This window comes from Prionailurus bengalensis, chromosome E4 (genome assembly GCF_016509475.1).
Source record: "Prionailurus bengalensis isolate Pbe53 chromosome E4, Fcat_Pben_1.1_paternal_pri, whole genome shotgun sequence".
Taxonomy (NCBI): domain Eukaryota; kingdom Metazoa; phylum Chordata; class Mammalia; order Carnivora; family Felidae; genus Prionailurus; species Prionailurus bengalensis.
In genome coordinates, this window is record NC_057360.1 from 18,750,885 (window position 1) to 18,774,711 (window position 23,827).

General features: G+C 46.3%; 2 protein-coding genes across 6 annotated transcripts in view; one reads left to right on the top strand and one right to left on the bottom strand.

Moving 5' to 3' along the window:
- The window catches only part of ASTN1 (astrotactin 1), a 306,757-nt gene extending 299,431 nt beyond the window's left edge, over window positions 1-7,326 (bottom strand). For all 4 annotated transcript variants that reach the window (XM_043568660.1, XM_043568658.1, XM_043568659.1 and 1 more), the window contains exon 1: window positions 6,687-7,326. In XM_043568660.1, the coding sequence (XP_043424595.1) occupies window positions 6,687-6,969 (283 nt within the window). In that variant the 5' untranslated portion in view covers window positions 6,970-7,326. The remainder of the gene's footprint in view (window positions 1-6,686) is intronic.
- A 5,257-nt stretch (window positions 7,327-12,583) lies between these two features.
- Window positions 12,584-23,827, top strand: part of BRINP2 (BMP/retinoic acid inducible neural specific 2) — a 121,256-nt gene continuing 110,012 nt past the window's right edge. For both annotated transcript variants that reach the window (XM_043568744.1, XM_043568745.1), the window contains exon 1: window positions 12,584-13,370. The gene's annotated coding sequence lies outside the window, so the exon portion shown is untranslated. The remainder of the gene's footprint in view (window positions 13,371-23,827) is intronic.

A 23,827-nucleotide genomic window follows, 5' to 3' on the forward strand; every position in this document is an offset into this window, starting at 1 on the left:
ATGGGGCTCAAACCCACGAACTGCGAGATCATGACCTGAGGCGAAGCCGGATACTTAACCGACTGCACCACCCAGGCACCACAAGAACTTTTATTTTAAGGTCAACAGTACACATATAAAAATTCCTGTGTAGTAAATACCTGGAAGTAGAAATGCTGGATTGTGAGACGTGCATGTTCTCAACTTTACCATGTGATACCAAACTGTTTTATAAAAACAGTTTTATATAATGATGTACACATCATTACGTGTATCAATTTAGACAACTATCAGCAACAGTTTAATTTGTACAAATTTTGTTCCTTGGAAACCCAGGAATCAACAGAGGCACTTCATCGTGTTGTCTCAAAATTTTAAATTGTATGCAATTTAAAAAATAAGTTAATAACTATTACATACTTATAATAAAAAGAATGATGATAGATGACAAGTTGTGGTACATGAGAAATTACCAGAGGCCTTAACTTGTCCTGAGAGATTAACTTGCTTAAATAAAAAGAGCTTTTTTCTGCCATTTGTGTGCATCTATTTCAACTCAGTGTGAAAGTGGAGAAATAAAGATGGGACGTGTCCCCGCTGAAAGAAGTCAAGTTCTGTGCCCATAAACTGACGTTAATCTGAGAAACTTCGAGCCTTTTGGGTTTAATTGCATTTCCACCCTCAAAAAAAACTCCCTCCAAATACATATATGTATGTTCTATAAAACAAGACCTCAATCTTCACTCCAAAAAACTATAAAGAAATTAAACTCGTATTTCATTTTTTCCTTCAAAAACTCCAATGACTTGAATTCAAACCTATCAGTATATCTACAAGAGCATCTGAAGTGTTGTAAAATTCATCACCCTGGCATTCAAAATGCCTTTGATGTAAAAATCTACATTTCTGTAGACAAACTATAAATAATAATCCTCTCAATACTGTAAATTAGTGCATTCTTCTGCTTTGAGTTATGTAAGTATAGGAGACCCTACTTTCAGATTGCCACCATTCATCCTCCTGGTGTCTTAGATGGGCTGTCACTGTATATAAATTTATTTACTGTTAACCTAAGCAGCTGACTGTAACAGAGAGTAAAAGGAAGAACAAGAAATTTTAAAGTTTCTTCTCAAGTGGAGAATTGGACGGACGAGTGAAAAAAAAAAAAATGTACGGTTGTTTCCTAACAAGCAAAGCTCAACTTTTGCAGAAAGGTAGAAAATTATGCCCACTATCACACTGGAAGCCAATTAAAAAGCTCAGTAAAGGGCGCCTGGATGGCTCAGTTGGTAAGCATCCGACTTCAGCTGGGGTCATGATCTCACGGTTCGTGAGTTCAAAGCCCCGCCATTGGGCTCCGTGCTGACAGCTCGGAGCCTGGAGCCTGCTTGGGATTCTGTGTCTCCCTCTCTCTCTGCCCCTCCCCCACTCACATTCTCTCTCTCTCTCTCTCTCTCTCTCTCTCTCTCTCAAAAATAAGAAAACATTTTTAAAAAATTAAAAAAAAAAAAAGCTCAGTAACTGCTAATCGAGCAGCTCCATGGAGCCCTGACAATGGATTCAAAGCACAAGGCTACTTGATACAAAGGGCAGTGGCCTGGGACAAGGAGCTAAAACCTTCTGGATGGCTCCATCTATCCGTGGAGCCGTCTCTCTGGGATTCCCAGTTTGCATTTCTGCGGGGTCTTTGTAAGAAGAGCACTGGACAGGTTATCTTCATCCCCACAGATCCTACATCGTTCATCACCACAGAGGGTGCCGTCTGTACACATCATGGAACATGGCTCCCCAAACCTGGACACTATAAATGAAACAAGAATCCCCATCTCTGCCTCAGGGAGTAAGTGTACCTGCTAAGGCAAATATTTCTTGATGAAGTTCACTCTCTTCCGCATTAAGGCTTGGGTGAGAAATCACTCAACGGGCAAGGATATTCAAAAGGTATTTACGTAGACGTCATGAAGGATTCTTCCGTACAAAGTAGGTTAGCGTACTTTCCCTATCCTACACCATTGCCGAGCCTTCTTTTATCCAATCATGAAAAAGAACAGATTTTGAAAAATTTTAAGACATAAAATCGCCACTAAGAGAAAGGTTTAAATGTCATATCGACCTGAGTTCAAGTAATGGATCCATCAATTGTGAGCTTTGTGACCCTGAGTGAGTTATTTAACCTCTCTGATCCTTACTTTTCTCCACTGTTGGAAGAAGTGAAAAGCCAGGAGTTGACACCAGATCTGTCTTCAAAGCTTGTTCTTTTAACCACCACACTGGACTGTTCCAGACAGTTTAAACTGCACCTTGCATGTGGGAACGCACTACATCTCTGCAGGCTGATTGATTTATCTTTGGGAGTACCTTCTTCTATCAAAAGCCATGGCAGCTAAAACTAAACACCAAGGCTCAGGAGAAACAGCCTTCTTCGCGAAGTTTCACACATGCACGAGCTCAATCTTTGGGTCTGAAACACAGGAGCACCCCTCAACAGTAGTGAGACTGATAAATCTGTTCTGTTCACAGCACAGAAGACCACACTTCAATGCAGGTTAAGCAACTGTGTCAAAATCAGACATACCTCCAAAGCAAGAAGGTCTACGGTCCTAAGAGCTCGGATACAAAATTTTAGTTGAGATAGGAAATTTTCATGATTTTATCTTCTCCTGAGAGAGTAATAAGGCCTTTTAAAGAAACTTCCAACGTGAAATACACATTGCTAACAGAGTCTGTCCAAACAAAATAGGGTGGGGAGGATACTGACGAAGCAGGGCCCTCTCACTTCTCCTGTTTCAATTCTCTAGAACACCATGAACTTTTGAGTTCATCAATTGCAACCTGTCCATTACAACTGGACCACCTCCTGGAACGTATCTTTCTACTTTGGACTGAAATCCAATGTAACACCTGTTAGCTTAATAGCCAACCCTGTAGCCTCTGGGTTAACTCTGTCAGCACCAATCATAATTCTTTCAAAACAAGTTTCGTCACCATGTGGGTTTTGCTTTTACAAACCTGCACTCTCTGCTTGCAATTTGAGCATACTTTCTTTTTCCATGGACTCTATCTCCTGGATTGCAATACCTAAGACCCATGCCCCTCCAAAAAACAAACAAACAAAAAAGCCTATGGTTATTTTATAGCCTCTTTTTGGTCCACAGGTCTATGCATCTAAAGATCTTAAATTGGAAACTGTCTTTACTTTGGAACATTATAGAGTTTCCCCAACACTTCTGAAAGCAGGTTTAGACTGCCTGGCTTAGAGTTGCTAGATAAATACCATAAAGAAAAGGGAGGCATGACAATCTAGAGATGGCAGGCCTTGACTAAAAACATTCCGAGTCAAAGCATTTTAAAATTACATGTACCGAAACAAAGCACAACTGAAAGTTACACGTGGCCCTTGCACCATTTGCAAACTCACTTTGGACAACAAGAGCTCCCGCTACCCCACCCCACCCCCCCCAACACTGCCCCACAGGATGACCCATCCTACAAGCAAAACCCATAGCATTGCTGGCTGAGGTAGCTGCCGGGAGTCAGGCTTCACGACCTTCTATGTCAAATCAGCCCTGCACTGCCTGGCTTCTAAGTGGAGAACTACGCTCCACTCTCTCGAGCCGCACACCATCCCGACGACTCTCCTCCCACAAGGGCAATCCCAGTACTGCACCACACGCGGGCCATCCCGTATTCCTGTTCATCACCACCCACTGCTGAGATGGCTTCCCCTTCCCCTTGGCCAAGCCAAATTGAATCCATCTTTAATCTTGTTCGTTCGTGTTTTGACTTTTTAAATCCGCACAAAGAGGACGGAAGTGGCATACACGCATGTGCCTTGGGGGACGGGTAAAGCTTCCTAGAGAGGTGAACAAGTGTGCGTGGTTTAAAAGGAAGAGCAGATGGGTGCCAAGTAGAGAAGGGGGAAAGCGCATTCCAGGTAGAAGGAACAGCATATGCAAAGTCTTGCAGGGACATGAGGCTGGAGACGTTGGCTGGAGTCAGAACATAGTCTTGTTTGCCTTACTGAAAAAAACACAGGACTTGATCCTGGAGACAAAAGGAAATCAAAGGACCTGATTTGGGTCAAGGTCGCTAATGAAGCCCATGTCATCCATGGAGTCTGCTCTTACCATGCAAGTAGTTCCTTCCCCACCATTCCCACGCCCCTTAACACCCATACCACACGATCAAGTGTTATTTCTTCCAATTCTTACAGGTATTTCAGTCTGTTTTCCCTGACTAGAGAGAATCCGAGGGCAGGGGCCTTTTATTTTTATTTTTTTCACTTGTCTATCCTAATAATGCCTACGAGTGCTGAGCAAGTGAACAATCAGTAATTTCCCAGGACTAGTGAATTCGTATTCCTCTAGAGGATGGCTTAAGCACACTTCAGTTCCAGAGATAAGAGTAGGGGAAGCTCAAAACCAAAGTCACTACAGCCCTTACTATTGGCCACGAGCGACAGAATCCAGGACCACAAAACTTAACTTCAAGAGCAACTATACACTTGAGTCTTTCCTCCATGAACCTGGACTAGCTCTGCTCCCTTACACAAGCTGACAGTCACTCCTATTCCCCCTGGGAATACTGGGCCAGAAGGGATAGGCATCAGTACATCTCTGGTTCTGAACATGCCCCCACTGACAGGGGGTAGGGGGAGACACAATCAATGCATTTAGGAAATGCATCTGGCCATGAAGTGAGAGTGTGTCTGTTCCTGTATGTAAATGCCAAGTTGCAGGAGGTTACCATAGCAACTCCAGCAGGGTGCTGCAGTGGGCAGCTTTGCATAGAGGTGCAGAAACCCCATTCTTTAACATCTGGTCTTTCGCTGTGCACACTGGATCCCAGCAGGCTTTAGGCCCTGGCTTTGGGATTCTGCAAAAAAGGACATGAAAATTTTGAAGAACTGCTAGTCCAGTTTCCCGTTTTTTATGCACCACACACAGCCCTCCGCATGCACAGTAAACACTGATTGTAGAGCCCAAAACAGGGCTCTTTAGAAACACAGAATTCCCTATACTCATTCTTGTATATTATGATGAACAGATTGTACTTGCACATCAGCATGACTTCCACACAAAATCTACAACCACTGAATAACCCGGCAATTTTTTGTACATTTTAATGAGTAGCATATCCCCAGTGCCCCCATTCCCAGCCAGCTCCCAGCTTTTATTATGTTATTGGTATGTCTTTAATGCAAAAATAAATAATGCCATCCAGAGTGTAGGCTGGACTTAATGGGGTCAACTAAGCTGCACTCTAGGAAACGCAAACCAACTTTTCAAAGGATCGGGCAATTTCTGAAATTGCTTTTCTGTGCGGGTTGGAGAGTGGGAGGTTTACTCACCCACTTCTTAACGCTTTCACTATGAAGAGCTCTCTGGCGAATAAAGAGCACGAGGGAGATGTTAGATGACATTCCACATGTGGCTGTCACCTACGTATGGCCATCAGGAAGCCATGTTCCTACAAAGTGAACTCCAGCTGGTAGTACATTAAGTAGACGCAACAACCTCCTGGACGGTTTCATTGTTTTTCAGTTTTGGGATCTAAAGACGAACTTTGAATTGGATTATCTCTGAATTCTTGCCTGGGCAAAAGAAGGATAATTTAGAGCATCACTAAAGAAATGGAGGGCCTGCACAGCAGGGGAGACATACATCTGCACAGGGAGTAGGAAAGGAAATTTTGGTTAATGAAGTCACATGAACCTGTGGTGCTTTGCAAGATGCTGGAGCAGGACCACAATATCTTTGCAGCCTGGTAGTGAAAAAGAGGTGAATCAGAAAGGACGTAGAGGTTCCAGGATCTGAAGGAGTTTTGTGGCCTAAGAAAATTAAAATAGGGGTACTGGGAGAGAAATGTAAACAAAGGAAGGAACAGAGAGCTCTTACCCAGGGAGATCATTCTGGGTGCAGGAACATCTATGCCTACCTAAGGTAGCACTGGGAACAAAGAAGATGCCAACGTTAAGAGACTACAGTCGGATGATTTCTTTATGCGAGGAATTGGGATGTGACATGGACATGTGGAGGTGGCTGGATGAGGGCACTGTTGCACGTAGGCACCGAGGGAGGACTTGCCAGGATGGACATCAGGGGTAGAGGAAACTTGAGTGTTCTGAAGGAAGGCCAGAAAGAGTGTCAGTAATCTGGTGAAAGATAAAGAGCCCTCTCAGAGGGTGCAGCCTAGAGATCCAGCCGGTGCAATCCGGCCTGCACACGCCTGCCAAGGTGGGGGCCAGATACCTGTTTCTAACTCCCCCCAGGAAATGCCGTAGGTGTCCGGGGGGGGGGGGTGTGAAGCCAAGAACTGAGCATGTGGCCAGAGAGTGGGGAGAAGGGCTTATGGGAGTGGAGCTGGTAGCCTCCAAGAAGTGCTCTGTCAGTCTGCTCCTGAAGGAAAGCGGGGAGGTCAAGGCCGGGAAAGGTTTCAGAGAGACCCCTGCAACCCGCTTCCGTGGGGCAGGGCGGCCGCGGAGAGGTCGAGGGCCCGGCGTCCAGGTCGGAAGCGGGGAGAAGCCGGGGGCACGGAGGCGCCGGCCGGCAGGTGGGTGTGGAGGGCGGGCCGGGCGCGGGGCGGATCCAGGAGGCAGCTGTGGGGGAGGGGAGGTCGGCGGCTAGTGGGTGTGTGGAGCTAGGGGGGGTGGGGGGTGGGGGCGCCGGGCCGGGCCTCGGGCCGCCTCGACCTCCCCCGGGACTCACCCAGCACGAAGTAGGGCAGCTCCGTGTTTTCCAGGTCGTCCACCACGACCATTTCTCCCGGGAAGTCGTTGCGCACCGAGAAGAGGAGCTTGGGCTCGGAGGCCGAGGGGCTGTGCATGATGCTCAGGTCGTTCTCGCGCAGGAAGGGCAGCGCCGACACCGTGATGCTCTTGAGCTTGCACTCCAGCTCCTTGGATGGGTCCACGTCGCCGGCGGCCGTGGCCAGCACCGCCGCCGGCCCCCAGCAGCAGGCGAGCAGGGCGCAGAGCCCGGCTAAAGCCATCTTGAGCCCCGGCCGCCTTCCTCCGGCGCCGCGAAGGTGGGGGAGGCGGCGAGCGGGCGGGAGCGAGCGAGCGCGGGAGGCGGGGGAGGCTGCGGAGGGACGTGGAGCCGGGAGAGCCCAGCTCCGCGGAGCCAGACGCCGCGCGCCGTGCGCGGGGCTTGCGCGCTGCTGCCCGGAGCGCCCGCGTTCTTTGTTCCTCGCAGCTGCTTCGCTGGGGAAGGGAAGGGGGGGAAGGAGGAGAGAAGGGAAGGAAGGACGTCGGAGGAGAGAGGAAGGGAGCTGAGGATTCTAGGGAATCAGGTCAGCCCCCAGCAGGCTGCCGGTGCTGCCGCCTTTCTCCTCCTTCGCCTCCCCCGGCACGAGCACGCTCTTGGCTAGAAACTACCTGCACAGCGTTTTTTAAAAATCGGTCTTTGCAATGCAAAATCTTCCCTCTCGCATCATCATCCGGATGGCTCGGGAAGGGCACACAGGCACACACCTTAAAAGGCGTTTCCTGAGAGCAGGTGGGGGGGGGGTCTTTCTAGATGCAAATGAGCCCCCCGTTATCTTGTCGGTGTAGGTGGCCCCATTCTTTTTTTACCCACTGTTTGTGCAAATGTATGTTGGATAAACGGGTGCTGAGAAATATAGATGTATATATTTTTACTCAGCACTACTTTGCAGAAATATTTAGAGGAAATACGTGGGTTGTAGATCTCTCAAGAGGTAGATGTGAACAGCAAAACAAAGCCAATGCACTGTATACAGTGAAGCTGAAGACCAGAAGTTTTATTGGCGATTTTTCTCTCCTTTGTTCCATTTCTGTTACAAATGTTATTTCTGGTAACCAATATAAAAATGATGTGGGGAGTGCTATAACTTACAGAAAAAGTAGAACTAGCCGGAAGAAATTGTTGAGCCTTTAATTTTAGAGAATCCAGTAAATAGATCAGAGCTGGAAGGACATGTGGAAACAAAGTGTCTAAGTACCCCTAACGAATTGGAACGGAATAAAAGAATGTCCCTCTGGTATGGACCAAGTCAGTCCCAGCCCCATCAGAAGTAGAATAGCGTAGATAACGGCAATAACCCATATAAGGTGCGTTTCCACTAGTGCTGGGCAGTGTTGCCTTAACAAAACAGTGACTATATGCAATAAACCGTGATAGAAAAGTGAAGTTTGTGTGTGCTGGAATCTGATGTTTTACTGAACTTTCTCTCACGTGATAACCAATAATTTCTTTTAAAAGTTTGCCCCTCCAACATCATTTATTCCATGCTGCTTAAATAGTGTTGTAAGTCTCCTATAGGTAGTTCCTGCTCTCCAGGAATTTAATGCACCACACTCTCCAAAGAGGATCCCCATTTTAGAAACAATTTCATTCTCACTGTACCTGGTGTTAATGTATTGGCATATATGAATGTATGCCCTTAAAAGAAAAAAAAAAACCTTTGCCACATATTTCCCCGTGGCTACTCTAGTTGACAGATGAGAATAGAGAAAATGAGCCATGTTGAAAGGGTGAAAGACCTGTTTAGTATGAGAAAAAGAACAAAAATACTTTATTACAAGTTGTCTTTTGAATCTGATAAGCTGAGAACGATACTCTGAGAACTAACCACTGCAAAAAAGATTTATCAGCTAATGATCTTCCCAAAATGCATCCTTCTCTTCATTACTTCCCTAGGAGGTACTGAGGAAGAGAAAGACCCTGTGATACCTTTTTTCCTACTCTCCCTAGCATAAAAAACACTATTGAACTTAGTTATGCAAAGTTTACCATTGAAAAACTAGAGTAGATGCCAGGAAAACATACTTAGTCATAAAATATGAGAAATGGCATAAAACTACCAAATCATCTGTTAGTTCAGTCTCTCATTTAACACAGGAGGCACTTGAGGGCAGCAAAATAGGTGATTTGCCCAAGATCAATCTAAGAAGGGATGGAGCTAAGACCGAAAAGGAGACTTCTTTGCCTAATGCTCTTTCCACAACACAGTTACATTACATTTAGGTGCACCCATGGATTATCATATCACAGTAATTCATTCAGTAAACATTTAGGTACCTACCATATGCTGGGCATTAGGCTAGGCACAGACGGATTCTAGAGGAAAAATACTCCTGCTTTTAAGTAGCATGTAGTCTATTACTTTGAAATCTTTTTTTTTTCTAATTTTCTAAAGTGTCGAGTCACTTTAGAAACCCCATGTGAACCGTTTTGGGTTGATTTTCTAATAAGTCAATATCTAGTATTCTTTGCCTATCTACAGTCATTTTTACACGGTTTCCTACTCACATTTACAAGAAAAAGTGTGTAGACTAAATGGTCATTGAAAAAATGAGTATTGAATTGGAAATAGTTGGAAGTTGTTGACTCAAGCCTTTATAGACCTCTTGTCTTTCTTTATGGAAAGATCAGACAAAAGAACTGTACAAATAAATTGAGGTCAGATTTTTTTCAGGGCACAGGATTCCTGTAAACATAGATACAATGTCACATGGCCTCTTCTTAGAGAATTAAATACCTAGAGATAGGGGAAAGGTTGAAGTTCACAAAAGCTAGACCATCTGTATCCTGTGATGTTTTACATTTAAATGGAACTGGGAGAAACTTGTAAGCATCTCAATCATTACCTTCGTGTACAGGCAACATGATGTAGTGAAACAACAGGTTGGGATTCAAGTCTAGAGTCTGTAATTTGCTTATTTGGAAGTGAGATTGGGCCATTCTTTTTTTTTAATGTTTATTTATTTTTGAGAGGGCCGGGGCGGGGGGGGGGGGGGGCGGGAGGACCAGACAGAGAGGGGGAGACACAGAATCTGAAATAGGCTCCAGGCTTTGAGCTGTCAGCACAGAGCCCTATGTGGGACTCACACTCTAGAAGGGCAAGATCATGACCTAGGCCAAAGTCCATGCTTAACCACCTGAGCCACCCAGGCACCCTGAGATTGGACCATTCTTACCTTCTGTGTCCCCATCAGTGAAATGGAGTCCACAAGTAATACAAGCCACAGATAAGTGCAAATACTTATATTCACCAAGATGTATTCAATAGCAGGTTCTGTTAATGTCTAATCTACCCCCTCTCCCCTGACAATACACATATGCATTGCATTCCAATCAAATTAAAGCCTGTTTTCCATTTCCAGTCCTCCCATGCCATTTGGTCCAACTGGGATGCACTGCTCTGTGTTCTCCAGGTCGTGTCTCATCTCCACAGACCAATCTCCAGCCTCATCTATGTAGTGGGTCCTTCTACCACATTCTTGTCTCACATAGCTCGTCACAGAGAGCATTTACATGCATGTACTCTCCACCTTACAAGGCCGAGGGCCACTTCCTAACATAATGCCTTGCATTGGATATTCCTGTTTGCAAAATAGAAACATACATACTTTTTAGAGTAGTGAGAAGAAAATGAGGCTAAATGTATGGAAAGGATCTGACACATTTTAGGCATTTTAGTTAGTGTTCAGTAGTGTGATAGCCTTTGACCTTATTTCTTTATTCAATTAGTGCAGATAGAAAGTAAGCTTCAGAATCTCCTTCATGAAATGGTCTCCCTTGTAGTAGCCAAAAGCAAAAGAAGTGATTTACACTCTTGGTGTATACCAAGGGTAAATGACTGCATGTGTTCACCAAAAGAAATATACGTGAACATTCATAGCAGGTTTACTTTTAATAATCAAAAAAAAAGGGGAATCAAAAAATGTGTCATTAGGAAAATAAATACATGGCTTATAGTCACACAATGGAATACTATACAACAATAGAAAATACACAAGCAGACACACGGATGAGTCTCACAGACATAATGATAAGCAAAAGAAATCAGACACAAAAGTAGGCATACATGCAGATTCTATATTTATGAAATTCAAGAAAACTTAGCCATCAGTCTTTGATGATGGAAGTTAAAATAGCGATTATCTCTGGGGGTGAGGGGGATTTTGACTGAGAAGTGCAGACAAGCTTCCGGGGTGCTGGAAATGATGTAGGTAGTCATTGTGGATGCATATATAGGCAAAAATTCATCAAACTCTACACTTGTGGAGTTTTTAATGTATATTATACCTCATTAATTTTTTTAACATGGCTTAGAACTCCATACCTACAGTAAGAAGAAGGAAGGTCAAACCTGTATAATAAGATACAGAGGAGGTGAAAGTGATGGATGGGTGGGGCTAAGGGGGGGACCATATGAGAAATAGTTCTAATTTTTCCCCATTCATTCAGAACATCTGGCTCCTTGATGCTTTTTAGCTAATCCTGATGTATACTACTTGGGCATTCATTAAACCTCTGCTTTCTTTTACTTTTTTTCTAGTTTTTTACAAAATAATCTTTGATGTCGCTCTTTATTCAAGGAAGCTAAATCAAAACACTTGTCTCCCTTTCTATGTGTTTTTTTTCTCTCTCCCTATTTTCCCCACCACAAGACTTGGTGTGAACTCCCCAAATTCCTTTGCCAGCTCCAGCCCCTAGCTCTTCTGTTGAATTGGATTTTTCTTTAACAATTACTCTCCCATGCTCTTGCCAAAATTTAGTGGAGTATGTTAGTTAGCTGGACATAAATCAGCTGTGCATCCCCATTAGGACATCAAGAATATATTTCACACTCTTTGATCCAAAGTTAATAATTTTTTTTCTTTAGTCTTGCCTTTTCTCCCTCCCCCCCCCCCCCAACCCAATTCACAGGCTCAGCAACAGCACCTGCTTCACAGAAACAAGGCTGGTCCTGTTCTGATTTCTTTAGTCTTCCTTTAAAAACCAAATGGAGATCAACAGTCCCTCTTCCTGACACACACTGAAGCAAAAAGAGACACACAGAAGGAGAGCACCAAAGGCAAAACAATTCTCTTTTTTTGGAAGCAGGACATTTTTCCCCTTTAATCTCTTCCCAGAAACCTGAAGTTCTCCTCTTTGCCTTTGTCTTCACAATCCTGGTTTTGGGGACAGAACGTTTCTTGATTTAGCTGTTCAGAGTCTCTCTCTACTCTTCTTACTGAGTTCCTGCTCTTTTCCCCCCCCCTCTCTCTCACATCTCTGGGTGTGTGTGTATGTGTGTGTGTGTGTGTGTGTGTGTGTGTGTGTGTGTGCCTGTGCCCGCGCGCACTGTAAGATAAGTATTTCTCACTTGGGGGCTCATTTCTAATTAAGCAATTCAGGACCAAGAGGCTAAAATGCACAAAACAACTGAATAAAACCTCAAATTAGAAGGAAAATGGCTCAAATGGGTCCCTATCTCTAGGAGTTCTAGTTAAGCAAGCAAACAAAATGGTCTGGGACAAATGATTATTGTAACTCAGGAAGATTAGAAGAAAATGTAATTAGCTCCCAGCTTCTTCCTGTTCGGCGGCCTTCTTACACCCTCCAACTCCCCAGCCAACCGTGAATTTATCCAAGGCTTCGTAACCCACACCAAAAAGTCCCTGCTGCAAAGCCGGGAGGGTTAACAGAGCTGGTACCCCAGCCTGCCAGCTAACCAAAGGAGACAGCCGGTGAGACTCCGAGCCCGCCCCCTGCCCAGCCGCCCAGCCAATGGGCACCTGTGGGGAGTGTGGCGCTGTGTCTCATTGGCCGCCAACCTACGTGCATAAGAAAGAAAGAGAGGGGCTGGCAGGGCAGCATTGTTATCTTAAGACACTCATCTGGTGTCTGAGTCTGCAGGTGACACTGCTTAGGTACGGAGCGCGGAGTCGGAGCAGGGACGCGCCTGGGCTGCAGCCCTGGGATGGAATCCACCTGCCTCGGAAGCTGCTCGCGGCTGCTCCGGCAGCGCCTCCGCTGAGCTCGGAGGCTCCCGTTAACACTTGCCCAGGGACGTGCACCTGCCTTACCGCGCGAGCGCAGGGGCAGGTCTGCAGGCGGCCGGCAGAGCAGTGGAGCGGGAGGAACTGTCTTCGCCCAGGTGCAAGGCAGTGATTTCGGGAGAAGGAGCGGGCGGGTGAGTCTCTTTAGAGTTGGAAGGAAAGCAAGATCTTGGGTTTCTCTTCCGTGGAGGGACGGGGGACTCCCCCAGCTGGGTTTTGCACTTTCCTTCCCTCTTCCACCCGCGTGCGCCCCGGCCTGGCGCTGAAGCCCCACTTCAGACATGCTTTGGGCGACGGGGACCCTCGCTGCTCAGCAGGAAGGCAGCAGGCAAGTGGTCTAACGGCGGCGGCGGCAGCAGCAAAGCGGGGAGCAAGAGAATTATTTGAAAAGAGACATCCGCTCCCTCTCAAACGCTGAGGGGGAGGCATTCGCGTTTCCCCAAATGAGAAAGAGCCACAAGAAATCATGAAGTAAAAACTTTGGAAAGCTGCCACTGGAGATGTTGCACAAAACCCTGGAATCTTTTAGGAGTCTCCTCCCAGTCGGTGGAGGTTTGGGGAGCAGCTGATACAGCAAGGAGGGCTCTTGCAAGGATTCAAGGTAACAGTGCAGGGTTTTGGTAATATTTCTCTCTTCCCTTTTCGTTGTCCTTCCGTGTGTCCCTTGGTAAATGGATCATTTCGCCCTCCTACCACCCTCTTGCCCAGGTGCCTGGCAGTTAGAGGGAATGATCCCACCTCTTAGTTTCTGCCTTGTGGAGCTGAGCAGTGGACTTTGGGGTTTAGCAGGAGATCGCCCTGTTACTGCCTCCCTGGTGTTGCATGGCTGTCACAGGGCTTGGGCACTCTGCCTGACCTATATTGCTTTTGCCTGGTTTAAGTCCTCAAAGTTAGCGCAACTCCCATTAGCGTCAGAAAATCCAATCGGGCTGGATAATTGCAGAAGATGACGGGGACTTTCGCCTGCTCAGCGGCTGCTGGGCTGAACTGTATAGGCTGTTCGCTGTGTTTGGGAAGGGCCCCCAATTGCTGAGGGTGTGATACATGGTACATCTATTCACACGCTCCTAGAGCTGGAAGGATTCACATGCTCCTAGAGCCCGTGGCATGTCGGTTAGCAGCTTCTTCCTCCCAGGCACATGCAGCCAAGAAAAAATTTCTGAAGAGTGCAACCCTGTGGGTTGCAAATAGTCTCCCCAGGGTGGTGGCAGAGCCCCATCGATTGAGTGGAGCCTGGCAGCACGCTGGAGATACGGGGAGAGAGCGGTGCTGTGCTGGGAAGGAGGGGCAGGCTGAGATTATAGAGCGATCCCTGTCCCTGGTTCTGTGATCATCTGGGTCCACAGTCTGGTGCTGCCTATGGTATGTGCGTGTGTTTATGTGTGTGCCTGTGCTCACAGCCGTATGCAGGAGGCAAGCTGCTGCCCAAAGAACCACGCGTGCACAGCTCTGCCTAGGAGAGATGCCTGGAGTGTTCCTTGCTAGTAAGAGCGTGAACTTGGGAGCCGTGGTTCCAGCCCGGAGGAGTTTTCTCCTCACCAAGCAGTCCCTCTGCATGGTACATATTTATCCAGGGTATATAGACCTAAGCCAAATATTAACTAATAATCAAGCTAATGCACTGTAACATGATTGAACAGACCCCTCTGTAAAGAACTGTGTGTGTGTGCTCTTCTTAGCCCTGGGAACTGGGTGCCCGGAGCAGGAACAAATGTTTTGTTAAAAGGGTAGCAATTGTAACAGGCTATGTGTATGGCTGGATAATCTGGGCCTTATTCAGCAGGAGTAATGATATGTCCGCGTAGACCAATCAAGGAGGATAAAAGCTTTATCATAAGTCAAGCATTTCTGCCTCTGTCCTTGTCCAGACATGTGCGTGTGGAGGGGACACTCTTTCTGACCATGTTCTCTAGGATGCATATAATGCCAGTATTAACCGAGCAGCTAAAGTATTTTACAGAATCCCCTGGGGGGCAGTCTGCTGACATCAGGCAACAGCAGAGTGATGCTGGAGTTGGTGTGTTTTCCCTCTTGATTTCACACAGTTGTGTGTATGTTATTTGTTTGAAGCAGGACCCTCCGGAGTTCCCTCTCACTCCCAATAAGTTGCTTTGCAGCACTGGAGACATGACCAAGCAAGGCTGCCACAGTGATCCTGAAATCTTAGCAATATCATAGCTGCTGCTCACTCTGGGGAAGGATGCATGCTTTGCTTCTTTCAGGAGGGATGAGATCTGGTAGGCGCAGAGCATAGATGCTATGAAATGTTTGAGGGAAAGGAAGCAAATGTCAGACCCCGGTCTTCCCTGCTGGGGGCGGGGGGGGGGGGTGCGGTGGGGACTGGATCCAAAGGGCTTTACAGCTGGGCAGCAGCCATGGAGAAGACAGAATCATCCTTGACTCTTTCTTCTCCCTCCTCTCCAAAAATGGGGCTGGCTTTGTCTCCCAGAATGGAGTGATGTGCACTGCAGTGTGGGCACCAGGAAGGAGGAGAGGAAGGAAGGACTGGGGAGGGTGCTCTACCAGCACTGGCCCAGGCTCAAGGATGGGGGCAGATCATCCTCTGGGCGTTCCCCTCTGGCCCTACTGACAGGTTGTTTACTGAGCAAGGCCAGAGGGCACAGAACATCCCTGCGTCATCAACTCCTTCTGATCGCCTTTCCCAAGGCACAGGCTGGCCACCGGGGAGCACCACATAAGAGATCCCTTCTGAGACGGTGCTCCAGAATCCCTCCCTAGCTCACAAACAAGAGGTAATCTGGAGGGACTTGAGACAGCTGCGTGGGCACTTTCTGCTGACGGGGATGCTTAGTGTCGAGGTTTCCTGGTTAGTGTTTTGTTTTCCCCACTGTGCAGTGTATTTTTGGCGATTCAACTCTTTCTCTTAAATAAGAAGAGCTTGTATCCGTTTTACAGTGGCATCCTTTTCCAATGGGCCGAGAGCATTTCAGGGAGCTCATCTAATTAAGCCTCGCACAGCTGATTGTCTCACTTATCTTTGATGACCCTAAGAAGTGGAGCTTTCCTTCTTGGAAAAGCAAGGGCCGAGAACCTTGGAAGGATGAACTGCTTTACTTGGGGTCCCATGGAATGGGGTCTGGGGCTTAGCCCTCCTGGACCTACCCCAGACTCCCCCGACTTCTCCTAAGGAATGGTTTCATCTCGGTAACTGAGATTTCATTCGATTGCTCTGTGCTTCACAGGAATAGAAAGTGGCAGTGACGTAGGGCTTTGCCTCCAGCCCTGACCTAAGCGCTGCGAGGGATAAAAGTCTTAGAAGACCTTGCCTTGGCCCTCAGTGATCTTACAGTCTAGTTAGGAAAAGAGGCCACATCTGGGAAAAAGATAAACGACAATATACATTCTCAACAGCAGTTCAATACAAGAGATTCATGAGGCTGACCTAATTAATCCATGATTGATTTGTACAGATAACGAGAGCTATCAGTATTCCGAGGAAGGAGAATCTGAGTTGTGCCATGGGGGACGGGGTGGGATTTGCTTGGAGAGGAAGAAATGGAGAAAGGATTCCAGCTGACAGAGATGCCAACTGAGGCATAGTTAGAATGCTGGAAATTTCGAGGCTTGCATGTTTCTTTGGGGTTTACCCTGGGTTATTTCTCCCTTGGGTCCTGGAAATACCATACACCTGAGTTAATTACTTAAAGCATCTATTGGCCTAGAGGAAGCTACTCTCAGACCTTGGATACCTCATTAGGCGTTGAAAATTACCTAGCCTTCCAACCACCCTCAAGTCTAACCATACATGATGAGAAAAATAATGCTCAAGGTCAGGGACCTTATCACCATTGTATCAAAATTTTCGGTTGAAGATATTGGGGAAGAATCAGGCAAATTTCAAGAAAACATGAGAGAAATTTCCTCGTGGTTTAGAAACAGAATCTCCTAAGAGAGAGTCTCGATTTTCCTCCATTTCCGATTTCCCCACCCAGATGTCCCTATTGGGGTTTAGTTGAAACTGGCAAAATGCCAAAGCCCTTAGGCATTTAGCATTGAGCAGAAGATCTTCAATCTTAAGATTCTTGAGCACACCCATGTGCATAACCTCTTGCCTTCCCTCCTCTTTCCCTTTTAATAAAACATATGCTGTAGCCGTCACAAAGGAGGAGGCCACAGAAAGCAGGAGGGTGGGGCACAGAACCGCCTGCAGCTGTACCGGGTGCTGTGCTGCTCAGCCGAGCAGGAGAGGGAACCAGGCAGGCTGCCAGCCTGGGCAGCTTCAAGGAAGGGCCATGGGCTGCAGACGGCCAGGAGATGGCTGTGACCAGTCAGCCACACAGTTTGCTCCAGCAGCGAGCCTTGTCTCCTAGAGTAAAGGTCAAGGCAAACCATAGGTTCTGCGAGAGAACAACCACACTATTCATTGGTCTCCACTTGGCTTGAGACATCTATTCACCCTGCATGTCACTTGTTGCTTGGGTGGCCCCATTCCAAGATGGAGGCAGTTCCTAACAGGCACTGAGAGTAGACTGACCTACCTAAAGTCACACCATAATTGCCCTCAGGTCAAGAGGAAAATCCCCAGAACTTAGTTTGTGGGATCCCTTAGCCCCAAAGGGACTGTCTGAGGACAGTCCTAAAGGATGTTTACTTTCTGTTTAAAATCTTCCCTTAGGCCTCCCTGTCGCCTTTGTTTTCTGTGTTCAGTGATCAGGCAGCTGGACAGTGGGTCTGATGCCTTTTTCTTTTCTGTTCAAGAAGTATCCATGCCATGTCGGGGACCAAGGCAGAGGTCCAGGCCCATGGGTGTGTGGGGAGTGGTTGTGGGGTTAAAGGCTTTTCTCTTTGGAAGTGAAGAGAGGCCACTCAGCTATGCTTCAGACTGGGGGCTGCGGTGGGTAGGGAATCATCTGGCCAATGAGAATGCTGGTTGATCTCTTTTGAGATCTTTACTCTGCCACGCAGACAGAGATAAACTTGAGTAACGTCATTACAGCATGGAGTCTTCAACACCCAGTTCTATCATCCCTTTTCCTGGAACCCTTGTGGAATGCAGATATGTCTGGAATGCAGGGTTGAGCAAGGGAATGGGCAATTTCACACCTCACAAGACTGAGTTCTAATCTGCGCTGTGCTCCTCATACAGTAGCCACGAGCCACATGTGGCTCTCGAGCACCTGAAATGCGTGCTGTGAGTATAAAGTGCATACTGAATTTTGAAAACACGGTTTAAAAGAAAGAATGCAAAGTGTCTCATCACTAATTTTTAATATTGATTACCTGCTAAGATGATAATCTTCTAGATAGCTGGGGTTAAGTAAAATTTATTGAGATTAGGTTCACCCCCATTCTTTGTGCTTCTTCATGTGGCTACGAGAAGAGTTGAGATTGTGTATGTGGCTCACATCGCATTTCTTTTGGACGGTGCTGGTCCAGGGGCCGTAGAGTAGTGTCAGGTAATGTAGACAAAGGACAGAGGCGTGAGATTAGAGGAGCCAGAGACATGAAGAGAAAGAACGTGGAGGGAGCGATGCCAAGCAGCCCAGAGGGCCTCGGGGTGTGTATTTCTGAAATCGAGAGTCGAGGAGGACACACGCGGCTTCCTTTGATTTACATTTGAGGGGCACCTCATCGACTATGATTCAGCCCACCCAAAGCATTTACAGAGCACTGCAGCCCTCATTTGACATTCAAACAACTCACAGATGACAGACCTGGTCATTTTATCCTAATGTTTTTGAGTTTCAGCCTGACAGTGGAAATAACCACGGAGATTATCTTGAGGGTTTCACCCCAAAGTGTGAGGACACAGCAGCTGGGACCAGCTAGGCGTGTTTGCTTTTCATATCTCCGTCTTTCTTCTCATCTCTACCACGTTATCATCTTTCCTTGGGAGAATTTTCCTTCAAACCAGATATGTTGCTCGTGTGGTAGGGAGAGAGAAGGGTCACTGCTGTGTGTTCAATATTCTTTTGTGGACCTATCAGTAAGAAGACTGAGGGGGAAGGCATCATGATTGAATTTTGTTTAATAATTACAGATTTAAACGTTATAATTCACTCATTGTTATCATTGTTCTTTTTTAACATTTTTATTTATTTTTGAGAGACACCATGAGTGGGAGAGGGACAGAGAGAGAGGGAGACACAGAATCCCAAGCAGGCTCCAGGCTCCGAGCTGTCAGCACAGAGCCCGACGCGGGGCTCGAACCCACGAACTGTGAGATCATGACCCGAGCTGAAGTCGGATGCTCAACCGACTGAGCCACCCGGGCGCCCTTCGTTGTTATTATTTTATTATTTTTAATTGCAGTGTGGTTTGGCGACAACTCGAACTCCACAAATTGCTCAGCATTTTATAGTTTACGAAGTATTTTCCAAGCTTTCTCTCACCCAATTCTCTGATTTTCCTTTCAAAGTTTTCCACGATCTGTCCCCAAACTACCTTTATTACTTTACTTTCTAATCCTTCTCTTGTATGCACTTCATTCAGTCTTGCTTAGTCAAACTGGTCTACTAACTGTTCTTCATGGTTAACCATGTAAAGTAGGGCTTATTACCTCTCCGAGCCTCCGTTTCATCATCTAGAAAATAAAAAGTAATAATGCTGCATCTCTCAAAGTGTTGTTCTAAATGTTAGACAGGACAAATTACATAAGGTTCCAAACACAGTTCCAGGAACATGGTTGATGCTCAACACATGTCAACCTCCTTTCCTACCAAAGGTCTTCGCTTTGATATTGCCAAGATTAAAATGTCCAAAGGTGAACTCACTATGTACAAATTTCACACATGAAATGAGTCCCCTCTCTGAATTCCCTGCTTTGGCTAAAGGCTCACCCAAACCCCCAGAGGCATAATTAAGAAATACAGGTTGTCCTGGGTTCTACTTCCTCTCACAAAGCCACCCACATCCAATCAATCCCAGAGGCCTGACAAGGTCTACCTCCTACTGGTTTCTCAAAGCCTCCCTTCCCTCCACCCCCCACTCTTTTGTCAGGCTCTCATTCCTTCTCATTTGGAGTTTCCCAATGCTCTGTCTCCCTGTTTCGTCTCTTAAAGCCTAGCCAGTCCAGTCTCCTCCCTACAGCTAGGGCAAACTTTCAAGATGGTAAACTTGAGTACGCTTCTCCCCTTATTGTAATCCTCCAGTGATCCCCACTACAGTCAGGGTAAGACCCTAAATGTCTTCACATGACAAACAGGAGATACTTCACAAGCCAGCCTAGCAGTCTCCCCATGCCTCTGTCCACGCCCCGCTTAGCACTCCAGCCGCCTGAAACGACAGACAGGACCGTTAGGTGTAGCTGTGGTTCTCCTGCAGGACCGGCTCCTGACCTGTCCTGCTTCTCCAGGGTTTCAGACCTTCAAGACTGTGTCAAGGTGATCTCTTCTGTGAACACCTCCCTGAGATTCTGAGAAAGAATTAATTCCCTCCTCTTCTGTACTTGGACACATTTCACTCAGCCTGTCTTTTTGTGCTGTACCCACCGCACTATCATGAGTTGTTTATGTGGCCATCTCCTGCACTTAAAGGTATGGTTGGGATTGGCTTTCAAAGACGTATTTCTCAGAAAATATTTATTTAGTGTATTATTAGGTATATGTGCCACGTATTCTTCTTAGGCACTGGGGATTCCACAGAGAACAACAGACAAAATCTCTGCCAGCAAGTTGCTCACCTTCCAGGGGGAAGATAGGGTAAGAATCGTAATAATGATTATTATTAAGATCGCTGATAATAGCTAACAGTTGAATAGCACTTATGTGTCAGGCATTGCTGAAAGCTTGACATACATTAACTCGTTTACTTCACCTAAGGATCCTATAATTCTCATTTCGATAAGTCCTACATTCCCATTTCATAGATGATGACTTGGAGGCCCAGCGAGGTTAAACAATTCGTCCAAGGTCACACAGTTAGTAAAGGGGGTATTTCGTGTTCTAACCCAGTTTCGATTCTGAACCTATATTGTTTCTTACTATGGTATCCAGAAAAAATAGACATATAAACAAATAAATGAGATCATTTCATGTGTTGGTAATGAAGATTATTAAAATGGAGTATTAGAGTGAGTGAGGTGGTGGTCAGGGAGGGTCTCTTCAAGGAGGGAACATTTTTTATTATTTTTTTAATGTTTATTTTTGAGAGAGAGAGAGGGAGACAGAGCATGAGTGGGGGAGGGGCAGAGAGAGAGGGAGACACAGAATCCCAAGCAGGCTCCGAGCTGTCAGCACAGAGCCCGACACGGGGCTCAAACTCACAAACCACGAGATCATGACGTGAGCCGAAGTCGGACGTTCAACCGACTGAGCCACCCAGAGCCCCAAGGAGGGAACACATTTAAATTGAAACCTGATTGTCAATTGAGGAAGGTAGAAATTCCAGGGTGGGGAAGGATCAGGAGAAGAGAAGTTGTATGCTGTTTGTAATCCAGGCTCTAGCTGCTGTGATGTCCACTGCTGGTGGTAGGCACTCAGTCCTGAGTGGTCCTGGGGAGCGACAAATTGTCCAACTGTTCCCCAAACCTCTGCCATCAGTCCACCTGTCCCTTCTGTTCTTTTGGTTTAAAACATATCTCACAAGGCATCTGGTTTGCTGCTCCCCAGAAAGGTAGAAGGTGCAGGGACACACACACACACACACACACACACACACACACACACACGCATCCCCGCTCTGCTGAACCACTTTATTTCACTTCTCTCCTGTGAATGACGTATCACTCAGAACCTTAGTGAAGTGACAGGCACAGGCACAGCGAAAAGGCTGGAGACAACCCAGAGGCATGAGCAAAAGGGGAAAAGAAAATTATTTTTTAACAAGACGAGAAGTGACTTGGACTGGCGGGAGAAAAGGGAATTGGATCAGGGAGGGGCATGCAGGGTGGGGGGTGCTCTGTTTCCTCACCTGGGTGGTAGTTTGTGTTACAGTTTTTCATATGTGTTTTATGTATATACACACGTACATGTATACACACGTATATACACAAACACACATATATATTTATATACAACACACTACATATATACACATATATACACATATATCTTCTCTATGAATATTTCTCATAATAAGGCTAAAAAAATTGGTGGGGCAAGTTCATACCTATTTAATGTGCATCCAAAGCCTACTTTATTTTATTTTATGTTTTTTTTATTTTTGGACAGAGAGAGACAGAGCATGAACGGGGGAGGGGCAGAGAGAGAGGGAGACACAGAATCGGAAACAGGCTCCAGGCTCTGAGCCATCAGCCCAGAGCCTGACGCGGGGCTCGAACTCACGGACCGCAAGATCGTGACCTGGCTGAAGTCGGACGCTTAACTGACTGTGCCACCCAGGCGCCCCCCAAAGCCTACTTTATGACAAACATTGTACCAGGCTTGTTTTTACTTATATTGTTGTATTTAATTTTTTTAATTTATTTATTTTGAGAGAGCGAGTGGGGGAAGGGCAGAGAGAGAGGGAGAGAGAGAGAATCCCAAGCAGGCTCCTCACTGACAGTGCAGAGCCTGATGCGGGGCTTGAACTCACAAACCTGAGCAGAAACCAAGAGACGCTTAGCTGACCGAGCCATCCAGTGTCCCTAATTTTTATTACTGCCTTTATGAAGTAAATATCATTCCTGTTTACAGACTGAAAACTAAGGAGGACAAAGAACAGAGGAGTTGCCATTGAGACCCAGGGCTCTTGACCCCTGCACCATGCCCTCTACCTTTTGCACAGGAAAGCTCCAAGGGTCAGCAAGGTGGGGAGGAAAGGCCCCTGATTTCTGGGTCAGGCAAACTTGGGCCTCAATGTAATCTTGGCCACTCACTAGCTGTTTGAGCTCAGATACATTTCATAACCCCTCTGAGCTTCAGTATCCCCATCTAGTGCAGTGGAGACAGTAACCCCTTATCTGCACAAGTATCGTGATGATTGAAGAGGATTGAAAAATACCAGCAAAGTGTCTGCTACACAATGGGCACTCAAAAATGGCAGCTACTGTGTTCGTGTCCTGAAGTATTAAAGCTCATCAGACTTTGACTTTCGTGGAGAGCAATGATGGCATTTAGCTGCGGTCAGTGGGAGTCAGGTAGTATATGCTGTTAGATGCCAGTGAGTCAGGAACTTCCGGGCAATAGTACCGTATGCCAGGCAGCATGCTAAGTGCTTTCCAGGCATTGTCTCATTTAATCATCCTACACCCCTCTGAGAAGAGTTGTTCTCTTCTGTTTGTAGATGAGGACATTAAGGTTCAGAGAGATTAAAGAGCTAATCCAAGGTCACACCATTTGGAAGTGGCAGAGCCTAGTTTTGAACCCAGGTCTGTCAGGTCCCAGAGCTCATGCTCTTCCACATTGGGCTTTGCAAAGTGATCACGGTCTTAGGTCGTGTCCGGGGGAAAGGGCACATTTGTGGTCAAGGTAAGGGTATCTGTTCCAAGGTCTGGGCTAAATCAGTCAGGAGTGGACTGGAAGCACTGTTAAACCCTTAGGGGATTTGTGGGGCAAGCCAAGAGAGTTACTACATGTTCAAAAATGCTGCCAAGTTTCAAGTGCAATGCCTTACACATCGGGGGTATTTTGTATGTGCGGGCTGAATATTTCAAGTACCTGTGTTTCTGAATACAGGCGTCGTTCCATTTTCAAAAGAGCAGGCAATTTTAAAACAAATAAAATGAATCGAGTCCCTAGGCTTGGAGGAGAAGTTTTCCCTGAATTATGCAAGGACATATTAGCAGTGGTTTTTAACCTTTAAAGAAGGAGACGAGTCTAATCAAATAAACCCTTACCCAGAACCCCAATAGATGAAGCAGATAAGAGTAGACTTCCCTGACTGGAGCAGGTCTGGGGACCTGGAGCTCCCCCACCTGTCACCTGTCACTTGTCTTTTCTCGTCTGCATGTAGTCCTTGAGGAACCTCCTTGGAACCTAAAGTCTGTTCATGGTACGCTGCAAACCACTGCACTACAGAATTCCTTTAAAAAGCAAGACTTGGCGATTCATGTAAAATAATGGGTGACATATTGAAATTGATTTTAAAATAGGAAACTCTCAGCAGCCCCCACACACCTGTGAATTGACTAATGACTGTTGTTCATTCTTGTTCTGG